At 43.6% G+C, this 11,862-nt stretch overlaps 1 protein-coding gene across 1 annotated transcript; it reads right to left on the minus strand.

Annotated features, from left to right (window-relative positions):
• Positions 1 to 3,008: 3,008 nt before the first annotated feature.
• Positions 3,009 to 3,777, minus strand: LOC104420195. The gene is made up of 2 exons (XM_039302307.1): positions 3,392 to 3,777; positions 3,009 to 3,342 (listed from the first exon to the last, which is right to left on the minus strand). Exons 1-2 carry the CDS (start codon positions 3,775 to 3,777, stop codon positions 3,009 to 3,011), a joined length of 720 nt encoding a protein of 239 aa, XP_039158241.1.
• Between the last annotated feature and the right edge of the window lie 8,085 nt (positions 3,778 to 11,862).

Here is an 11,862-nt window from a genome sequence, read left to right on the forward strand (position 1 = left end):
GCAAGCGGCGATCGTGCAGTGATCAGGTAGATATCGTGCGGCGGTTGTGCGACTGTCAGGCGACGGTATGATTTATAAATTTTTGTATTTATTGGTTTTTTTTTTCTTGCTCATGGATCGCCAGCTCCCGTCGGCCCTTGCACGACCGCCGCTTGTCGCCGTTGACAGCCGACAGTCGACCGCTAACTTTTGTCAACGACCGGCGCCTATAACCCACCGACCGCCATCCCTTCTCGTGGCCGGCGGCGGCACGCATCGGTCGTGCGGTGAGTTGGCAGCTGTCGTGTGGCAGTCGTGCGACTGCCGTGCGGCGGTCGTGCAACAATCGAGTGGCGATCGGTGGAGGCAATTAGAATTAATGATTCGTACACCAAACGCTCATAAGATAATCTGCACTCTATGAGAAATCAAGAGCCAGGCCTGTAGTGGCCGAAGACTCCCTATAAGGTCTGTGTCAAAGTAAGCAGAAGCAAATTGTAAGCAGCAATTAAGGAAATGATTGATTGGGGATTACTGAACTACTTAAGCTCCAGAATGGCTATCCAACCATTCCACTTGTTACCAGAGTATGTGTCAACATTCTTAGATAGATCAGAGAGATAATCGTGGCTGCCGACTAATACCACCTCCTTGCAAATCTGGTTAAGAAAGTTAGCGAGCTCGGCATCGCTTCTGAGCCCGTGCCACATGATCTTGCAATCGTGGAGGTGACTCACGTCCTCGGCGAAGTCAATCAAGTCATCCATGAAGAATAGGTACGTGGTGATGTTGTTGCCGCAATTGAAGTGACACTGCTCGAAGGCTACCAAGTTGAGGAAAAGTGACCTCGCCATATCCAGGCTCGTAAGCCGGGGAATCTTGAGGGTCCCATCCTTGAACTGGACGTTTTGGAAACTCTCCACCTCTCTATTTCTAAACTTGATCCATTTTTTTTTTCCGAAGTTTTGTCACGTAGTGGATGAACTGTAGCATAGTTTGTGACGACGTTAGGTTGCTGCCGACTTCGAGCCTAGGTATAGGAGGCTTCACCGGAACAACTCGAGGCAATGGAGCTCGCCCTTTAGGGGTAACGGGTCAAACTCCAGCCTTTTCTTGGCGAGGCATTTAAGGGGGTAGTCTGTCGACCGTAGAGAGGAGAAGAACTAGAGTGTCAGCTTGGCCAAGACCCCATGCAGGTTGGGTCGGCCGTTGCACGATCGTCACCTACCGTCGGCTGTCGACTGTCGTAACCGACCGGCGCACATAGCCCATCAACCGCCGTCCTCTCCCGCGGTCGGCGGCAGTAGGTGACGTTCATGCAGAGATCAGGCAGCTGTCGTGCAGTCAGTGGTCGTGCGACTGTCGTGCAGTGGTACGATTTGTAAATTGTTGTGTTTATTGATTTTTTCTTATTGCTCACGGATCATCGACTCCTGCCGGTCGTCACACGACCGTTACTTGCTGCCGTCGACAGCTGACCGCTAACCATCGTCATCGACCGGCGCCCATAGCCCACCGACCGCCGTCCCCTCTTGCGGTCGGCAGCAGCAGGTGGTGGTCGTGCGACAAGCGGGTGACTGTCGTGTGGCAGTTGTGCGACTGTCGTGCGGTGATCGTGCATCTGTCGTGCGGCGATCGAGCGGTGGTCGGTGGAGGCAAGTAGAGTTAATCATTCGTACACCAAACACTCATAAGATAATCTCTACTCTACAAGAAATCAAGAGCTAGGCCTGTAGTAGCCAAAGACTCCCTACAAGGTCCGTGTCAAAGTAAGCAGAAGCAAATTGAAAGCAGCAATTAAGGAAATGATTGACAAGGAATTATTGAAGTACTTAAGCTCCAAAATGGCTATAGAACCTTCCACTTGTTACCAGAGTAAGTGTCAACATTCTTAGATAGATCAGAGAGATAATCGTGGCTGCCGACTAATACCACCTCCTTGCAAATGGGTTAAGAAAGTTAGCGAGCTCGGCATCGCTTCGAGCCCGTGCCACATGATCTTGCAATCGTGGAGGTGACTCACGTCCTCGGCGAAGTCAATCAAGTCATCCATGAAGAATAGGTACGTGGTGATGTTGTTGCCGCAATTGAAGTGACACTGCTCGAAGGCTACCAAGTTGAGGAAAAGTGACCTCGCCATATCCAGGCTCACAAGCTGGGGAATCTCGAGGGTCCCGTTCTTGAACTGGACGTTCTAGAAACTCTCCACCTCTCTATTTCTAAACTTGATCCCTTTTTCCCGAAGTTTCATCACGTAGTGGACGAACTGTAGCCTAGTTTGTGACGACTGCTGGGTTGCTGCCGGCTTCGAGCCTGGGTACAGGAGACTTCGCCGGAACAACTCGAGGCAATGGAGCTCGCTCTTTAGGGGTAACGGGTCAAACTCCAGCCTTTTCCTGGCGAGGCATTTAAGGGGGCCGTCTGTCGACCGCAGAGAGGAGAAGAACTAGAGTGTCAGCTTGGCCAAGACCCCATGCGGGTCGGGTTGGCCGTTGCACGACCGTTGCCTACCGCCGACTGCCGACCGTCGTAACCAACCGGCGCACATAGCCCATCAACTGCCATCCTCTCCCGCGGCTGGTAGCGGTAGGCGGCGTTCATGCAGCGATCAGGCAGCTGTCGTGCAGTGGTCGTGCGACTATCATGCAGTGGTACGATTTGTAAATTGTTGTGTTTATTGATTTTTTCTTCTTGCTCATGGATCGTCGATTGCTCTCGGTCGTCGCACGACCATTGCTTGTTGCTGTCGATAGCTGACCGCTAACTATCGTCATCGACCGGCACCTATAGCCCACCAACCGCCGTCCCCTCTAGAGGTCGGCGGCGGTAGGTGGCGGTCGTGCGGCAAGCGGGCGACTATCGTGTGGCAATTGTGCAACTGTAGTGCGGCGATCGTGCAGCTGTCGTGCGGCGATCGAGCGGCGGTCGGTGGAGACAAGTAGAATTAATGATTCGTACACCAAACGCTCATAAGATAATCTCTACTCTACAAGAAATCAAGAGCTAGGCCTGTAGTAGCCAAAGACTCCCTACAAGGTTCGTGTCAAAGTAAGCAGAAGCAAATTGAAAGCAGCAATTAAGGAAATGATTGACCATGAATTATTGAAGTACTTAAGCTCTAGAATGGCTATCCAACCATTCCACTTATTGCTGGAGTAAGTGTCCACATCCTTAGACGGATTAGAGAGATAACTATGGCTGTCGACTAATACCACCTCCTTGCAAATTTGGTTGAGAAAGTCAGTGACCTCGGCATCGCTTCTGAGCCCGTGCCTCATGATCCCATAATCGTGGAGGTGCCTCACGTCCTTGGCAGAGTCAATCAAGTTGTCCATGAAGAACAGGTACGTGGTGATGTCATTGCTGCAATTGAAGTGACTGTTTGAAGGCTATCAAGTTGAGGAAAAGTGACCTCGCCGTATCCAGGATCACAAGCCGGGGAATCTCAAGGGTTTCGTCCTTGAACTGGACGTTCTGGAAACTCTCCACCTCATTATTTCCAAACTTGATCCATTTTTTCCGAAGCTTCGTCACGTAGTGAAGGAACTGTAGCCTAGTTTGTGACAACTGCTGGATTGCTGCCAACTTCGAGCCTGGATACAAGAGGCTCCGCCGGAACAATTTGTTGCAATAGAGCTCGCCCTTAAAGGGTAACGGGTCAAACTCCAGCCTTGTCCTGGCGAGGCAATAAAGGGGGCTGCTTGTCGACCACAGAGAGAAGAAGAATCGAAGCGCCAGCTTAGTTAAGATCACGTGCTGGTCAGGTTGGCCGCTACACGACCGTTGGCTGTCGACCATCGCCCATAGCCCAGTGACTGCCGTCCTCTCTCGCGGTCGGTGGTGGCAGGCGGCGGTCGTGTGGCGATCGAGTAGCTTTCGTGTGGCAGTCGTGCGACTGCCGTGTGGCGATACGATTTATAAATTTTTGTGTTTATTGATTTTCTCTTCTTGCTCACGGATCGTCAATTGCCGCCGGCCGTCGCATGACCGTCGTTTGCTGTTGCCGACAGCCGACCATCAACCGCCGACCATCATCATCAACTGGCGCCCATAGCCCACCGACCGACGTCCCCTCCCATAGTCGGTGTTAGCAAGCGGCGGTCGTGTGGCGAGCAGGCAGGTGTTGTGGGCTAGTCGTGCAGCGGTCGTGCGGCTGTCGCGCAGCGATTGGGCGGCGGTTGGTGGAGGCAAGCGAAATTAATTATTCGTACACCAAACGCTCATAAGATAATCTCCACTCTACGAGAAATCAAGAGTCAGGCCTATAGTAGCCAAAGACTCCCTACAAGGTCCGTGTCAAAGTAAAGTAGAAGCAAATTGAAAGTAGCAATTAAGGAAATGATTGACCAGGGATTGCTGAAGTACTTAAACTCCAGATGGCTATCCAACCATTCCACTTGTTGCCAGAGTAAGTGTCCACATCCTTAGATAGATCAAAGAGATAATTGTGATTGCTGACTAATACCACTTCCTTGCAAATTTGATGGAGAAAGTCAGCGACCTTGGCATCGCTTCTAAGCCCGTGCCTCATGATCCCGCAATCGTGGAGGTGCCTCACGTCCTTGGTGGAGTCAATCAAGTCGTCCATGAAGAACATGTGCGTGGTGATGTCGTTGCCACAATTGAAGTGACACTGCTCACAGGATAGCAAGTTGAGGAAAAGTGACATCGTCGTATCTAGGATCAGTAGCTAGGGAATCTCGAGGGTTCCGTCCTTGAATTGGACGTTCTGGAAACTCTCCACCTCTCTATTTCTAAACTTTATCCATTTTTTCCGAAGCTTCGTCACGTAGTAGAGGAACTGTAGCCCAATTTCAAACGACTGCTAGGTTGCTGCCGGCTTCGGGCTTGGGTACAGAAGGCTCCATCGGAACAATCCAAGGCAATGGAGCTCACTGCCCTTAAGGGGTAATGGGTTAAATTTCAGCCTTATCCTGGCAAGGCAATTAAGGGAGCAGTTTGTCCGCTGCAGAGAGGAGAAGAACTGGAGCGTTAGCTTGGCTAAAACCCCGTGCTGGTCGGGTCGACCGCCAACTACCGCCACCTGCCGACCATTATAACCGATCGGTGCTTATAGCCCATCGACGGCCATCCTCTCTCATGGCCGGCATTGGCAGGCGGTAGTCGTGTAGCGATCGGGCAGTTGTCATGCGGCGGTCATGCGACTGTCATGCGGCAGTACAATTTATAAATTTTTGTATTTATTGATTTTTTCTTCTTGCTCACGGATCGCCAACTATCGCCAGTCGTCGCACGACCGTCGCTTGCCATAGTTGATAGCCGACCGCCATTTGCCCACCGTCATCATCGACCGGCGCCCATAGCCCACCGACTGCTGTCCCCTCCTGCGGTCGGCGACGGTTGTACGGCAAGTGGGCAGCTGTCGTGTGGTAGTTGTGCGACTGCCGTGCAGCGGTTGTGCGGTGGTCGTGCGCCAATCGGGCGGCGGTTAGTGCAAGCAAACAAAATTAATGATTCGTATACCAAATGCTCATAAGATTGTCTCTAGTCTACGAGAAATCAAGAGCTAGGCCTGTAGTAGCCATAGACTCCCTACAAGGTCCGTGTTAAAGTAAGCAGAAGCAAATTGAAAGTAGCAATCAAGGAAATGATTGACCAGGGATTACTGAAGTACTTAAGCTCCAAAATGGCTATCCAACCAATCCATTTGTTTCCGGAGTGAGTGTCCACATGCTTAGACAAATCAGAGAGATAACCATGGCTGCCGACTAATACCATCTCCTTGCAAATCTGGTTGAGAAAGTCAGCGACCTCGGCATCGCTTTCGAGCCCATGCCTCATGATCCCTCAATCGTGGAGGTGCCTCACGTCCTTGGGGGAGTCAATCAAGTCGTCCATGTTGTTGCCGCAATTGAAGTGACACTGCTCGAAGGCTATCAAGTTGAGGAAAAGTGATATCGCGGTATTTAGGATCACAAGCCGGGGAATCTTGAGGGTCCCGTCCTTGAACTTGACATTTTGGAAACTCTCCATCTCCCAATTTCTAAACTTGATCCATTTTTTCCGAAGCTTTGTCACGTAGTGGAGGAACTGTAGCCCAGTTTGTAACGACTGCTGGGTTGCTGCCGACTTCGGGCCTGGGTACAGGAGGCTCTGCTGGAACAATTCGAGGCAATGGAGCTCGCCCTTAAGGGGTAACGGGTCAAACTCCAGCTTTATCCTGGTGAGGCAATTAAGGGGGCAGTCTGTCGACCTCAGAGAGGAGAAGAACTGGAGCGCCGACTTGGCCAAGACCCCGTGCTAGTCAAGTCGGCCGCGCTGAAGGCAGAACAACAGGTCGATAATGAAGAGTGGGATCTGATTCTCATGCAAGATCATGTCCTATAGGATAAATTGCGTTGAACTCCGCGACGAGGACAAGACAGGGTCATCGGGAGTGTAACCAAGTACATCAAACCCCTTGGAGTATCCCCTGACTAAATCCTACGGAATGTGTAAATCAAATGCGTTATTAGTAGAAGACTGGTGATTGAAAGGTTAGTGTAATTGCCGTGATAACACGTTATACTTCATCTATAAATATTGCATTCTTTATATATGGAAGTTAAGGGTGTGCATGACAACGCTTCTACTTTAGGGAATAGTTTTTTTTTTTTGATTTTTTCTATTTCTGCTCTGAGGAACAGTTTTTGAGTAAAATAATGTGTTTAGCAACGATATAAAATTTATATTATTGAAATAGAAAAAGAATAGAAATGCGTTTGGTACGTTTTATAAATTTTTGTACTTATTCGTTTTTTCTTCTTGCCGCTGCTGACCGTTGTCACCAATCGGCACCCATATCCCACCGACCGTTGTCCCCTCCTGTGGCTGGCGGCGACAGGCGGCAGTCGTGCGGCGATTGGGCAGCTGTCATGCGGTGATTGTGCGACTGTCGTGCGGCGGTCGTGCGACGGTCGTGCGGCGGTCGTGCGGCTGTCGGGCGACAGTCGGTGGCGAGAAGCAGAATATATGATTCGTACACGAAACGCTCATAAGATAATCTTAGCACAAGTAAAAACTCTTCATCTATTTTTACCTACTAAAGTAGTAGACACAAGTTCATTAAATTCTCTCTTACTAATGTCTTCACTTAGAATCAAATTGCAAACCTCAAGGTTATGTGCCTTTTCAAGATAGGATAAAGTCATATATAAGAGGGATATAAACTTGATAAAATTAGCCTATGGGGAGGTGGGATAAAAATTGGTAGGATTTTCGATATCCATTATAAGAAAGCTATTTTTCTCAAATAATAAATTTCTTAAATTAAAAAGATTAAAATTATATTTCAATATAAATAATATTTGAATTATATTATAAGAAATTCAAAATAACAAAAAATAAAAAACAATTTAGTTGTTTAATTTAATTTATTTTTATTTATATATTCAAATTTAGTTATATCTTATAATATAAATTCAATATATAAATATAAATATAAATATATATTTATATTGATTACATATTTTATGTATATTAGTACAGTTTAGTATTTAATAAATTTTTATTAGAGAATGGTGGAAGAGGAAAAAATAAAAAAAATAAATAAAAATGAAACAAGCAAGAGTGTTGCGAGAAATTTTTATAATTTTTGTCTATGTAACTTTTAGGTTCATTTATCGATATGCCATTTATATTAAATACTGGATATGATATGATGTGAATATATCCGAATTTATTACTACGATTTACCAAACAATGAATATAATATAACAAAATCCATGAATTTCATATTCTATCCTATTCGGTCCTATCTAAATCGGAAATTCATACGATCAAATGTAGGCTAAGCTTCTTGACCTATGGGAATTTTTTAGTAATAACAATAGCATTCAAACTATCAAATAAAGAGGATAATAGAAACAAAGCATATACCCAATGATCAAAGTCAATTTCAATAAACCTAGTTGACTAATGACCACATTGAATTCATTGATATGCTTAGGGTCTGTTTAGTAACGATTTTGTTCCAAAAATAAATTTTTTTTTCAGAAATAGTTTTTTTCTATTTCTATTGTCTAGAACAGTTTCTAAGCAAAGAACGTATTTGGTAATTATACCAAATTTCTATTCTTGAAATGGGAAAAGAATATAAATGTGTTTGGTATGATTCACAATTTTTTTTTTTTTTTTGTAATGTAGAATTTCTTTTAATTTTTTAATAATTTTTAAAGATTTTTTATTATTTTTATTTTTTTTCTCACACTTCTTTGCAGTATCGGTCGGTCGAGCAAAGAGAGGCGCGATTGCCAGCTGCCAATAGTAAGGAAGAAAAAAAAAAAAAAAAAATAATTTATTTCTAGAAATTGTTCTCGGGAATAAGAAATTATTTTATTCTATTTCTTATTTCCATTCCAAGTCTATTCCCGTGTCACTTTTTTTATTCGGAGGGTAGAAAAATTAGTTGACATTATCAAATGTATTATTGTTCTTTATTTCTTTTTCTTTTTATTTCGAGGAACAAAATAACAGAAAAATAAAGAAATTGGAACATTGCCAAACGAACCCCTAGCAACCATCATATCTTCGTCCGTTTTTAAGTAAAATAGATGCCGCATCAACTAGATTTGTTGATTGTAGAGGGATTCTTATTCATATTCAATAGGGCACCCATAAGTCTTGTAGTGGTCTTCTCTTTCATGATGTTAAATAAAACATACAAGCCAACGTCGACCAAATAACAGTTGGTGCGTATCTATTTTTCCCTAACAATTTCCTTTTTATATAGAGCTTTATTCTTGTGTGAGGTTGAACATTTTCATTGCAAAGAATACTTTCCCTTGCACTCTCCCTCTTTTGACTGCTTTTTAATTACCAAAATGTCCCTCCCTCCCTTTTCTCTTGCTTATTTCTTTATTCTAATTGTAATTCTCTTTTATTGAAGAAGTGCTCTACCTTAATATTAACACGATAGCGTACAAACACGTTTGCTAAAATAAATGTATGTCAAATTACATGTACTTGAGACAGAGAAAATAGTTGAAATATATTAGGTCAAAATATTAAATAAACTATTTTACAAAATAAGTTGCTCAAAATGATAATGTTTGGCTAATATCAAAATATTATGCTATTAGGCGATTAGCACATTACTGTGAAGTTTTCTTCATGCTTACTTGTTTATTAGCGTTAAGGCACATACATTAAGAGTAAAGAATAAGGTTTTTACGGATTAAGTGACTATTTAACCAAGTGGATATGGATTAGATGGTTATTAAAGATATGTAAATTGAGTGGTTAATTAAGAGAGCTGTTAACTTTTTGTGCAATGGTAATTTTAGAAAGCAAAAGTTAGGGCGCGTTTGGCAACGATTTTGTTCTCGGGAACTGATTCTGACAAGAAATGATTATTTTTTATTCTGTTCCCAGGAACTAATTTTGAGTAAAAGAACGTGTTTTAGAATGTCTAAAATTTCTGATTCTGAAATAGAACTACGTTTGATAACGTGTTTATTGATTTTGTTCCAAATTATTATTTTTTATTTTTAAATAATTTTTCTACTTTTTACTTTTTTTCCTTTTTACCTTTTTTCCTTTTCTTTTTCATTTTTTCCTTTTTCTCCTATTTTTCTTCTTCTTCTTGTGGCCGGCGATCTCGCCGAGCGTCGCCGGCCCTCGGCAAGGTTGGCCCTCGTCGGCCGAGCCTCGTCGGTGGACAGGCGAGGCTCACCGGGGTTGGGCGAGGCCCGCCTGGCCATCGGTCAGGCTAGGCGAGCCCGGCCGGTGGCTAGGCGGGCCTCGCCTCGCCGGTGGACAGGCGGGCCTCGCCGGGGCTGGGCGAGCCTTCGGCGAGCTCGCCGGACCGGCGGCGGGTGGTGGTGGGCGGCGACGGACGGCGGCGGGCGGCGGTGGGCGACGGTCGCGAGATGGCGGAAGAAAAAAAGAAGAGTTTTATTGTGTTGATTCTTTTTTGATTCTCGGACGCGAGAATCAACTTTTTTTTTTATTCTCAAATCTACTCCCAAACGATTATGGGAACAAATTTGTTCCCGAGAACAAAAATTTTACCAAATGCGATTCTTGTCCCAAACCGATTTCGGGAACAAAAATCGGGAATCGATCCTTTTTTGGCACGTTGCCAAACAGTGGTTTTTGGGTTCTTCACTAAGAAGCACGATTTGTGACACCAATCAAGGGCTGCCCTACTGTCTAACAGGTATACTATAAGCAAGTTGACGGGGTTGTGTTCCTTATTTTAGCGTATTGGTGCTTGCACTTTAGCCCCCAAATTTGGTACAATATATTTTTTGAGTTCTATACCTAACTCTACCCTCTAAGTGTTTTTACATCTAGAGTTGCCGAGGTTTGCACGAGATCCAAACTAATTATGGTATTGGCTCTAATATATAGGCAAATCATGTTCAATTTTAAATTTGTACATATACTCCGCGCAAAGCAATTGATTGCCTAAAAGATGACGAGAAAACAATAATGTCATATTATAAACAAAAATTAATCCAAGATAAATTTAATTTTATATATAGTAAAATAGGACATATAAATTATCTAGTTAGTGTAAACTTACGTTATATATCTCTCGTGATTTATATTGTTTTCACATGATTTCTTAGTTTCTTCATTGTCTCCATCACATATAGAAGATTGTCACTGCCGTAACTCCAAAAGTATTATATTCCCGTACGAGCGGAATGGACAAAATTAGAGAAGAGCTTTAGCAAATAAGTACAGATTTCTCGTAAAATAAGTACGTACGGTAGTATTTATACTGCTATATACAAACAAACATTTAAATTTTGTGTCCACCTACTAAATTATCCTTAATAAAAAATGACTCAATTAAGATTTTATTAAAGAATGTAAGGGCTCAAAGTAAAAAGTGGCCTGAGAAACAGTGAAAATAATAGCCTCTAAAAGAAAAAAAAAAGCTGGTCTATTAGTTTTATGCAAGAGCTTTCGTTAATCATGTTCTACAAGCTCGATTGGAATAGATTAAACGTTGTTCCATGCGCGATAATTTTTTAAATCATCCGCAACCTTCTTTAACCTAAACCCTATCTGATTAATCACTGGAGCGCGTTGGGTTCTAACTAATGTAAAAGCAATCGGGTTCGAGAGAGCTAGCCCAAGGCAATTATTGTTGCCTAAGACGGTTCATTTGCCCTTTGAGTCAATTGGGTTCGGGCAAGCTTTATAGTGGCCAAGCGGTCGCAACACTACTTAAAAATTCAAATTGAACTCAAGTGAACAAAAATAGGAGAAATTACGCAAATGGTTCAATTTTGATCACGTTATTTTATTTTTCAAAAAAATGGGACCTTATAATATTTTCCGACCATGATATTATGATGTATTTCAAGTGCCCATCTAGATGTAGATGAAATTTGTTGACTCGCCATGTTGACATGGAATAAAAAATGGAGAATCCATGACTCATGTCATGTTAGCACTTGAGGGGATGTCTTTTGAAAAAAAAATTAGTATTCAAGTCATTGATTGAAAGCGATATAAGAAAGTTATGACATTTGTAGTGTTTTTTTTTATTAATAATAATTTTTGGGACTTAATCGTCAATTCTCGTTAATATACAGCCGGAAAAAAATATATTAAAATAATCCTTAAATCAGGCCGTACCAAAGCCTGTGGCGATGTGCGGACCGCGCACGGATAATTTTGACAATTCCCTCCCCAGAAAAAGAAAAAGAAATACTTTCCAGAGAAAAGAAAATACAGAATTCGCAAGAAAACAAAACCGCCGCTGACGTCATCGAGGAAAAAACAACCCCCAAAGAAAAAAAGAAAAAGGAACGCGCACGCAACTTCGCTGGATCAGGACAAACCGCGCTGGGTCGGTCCGGATTTACGAAAATGCCCTCCGTGTCACCACCTCCCCACTTCTCTCCCCTCCCGTTAACCGGCGGG

The sequence above is a fragment of the Eucalyptus grandis genome, chromosome 9, assembly GCF_016545825.1.
Source record: "Eucalyptus grandis isolate ANBG69807.140 chromosome 9, ASM1654582v1, whole genome shotgun sequence".
In the NCBI taxonomy this organism is placed as follows: Eukaryota; Viridiplantae; Streptophyta; class Magnoliopsida; order Myrtales; family Myrtaceae; genus Eucalyptus; species Eucalyptus grandis.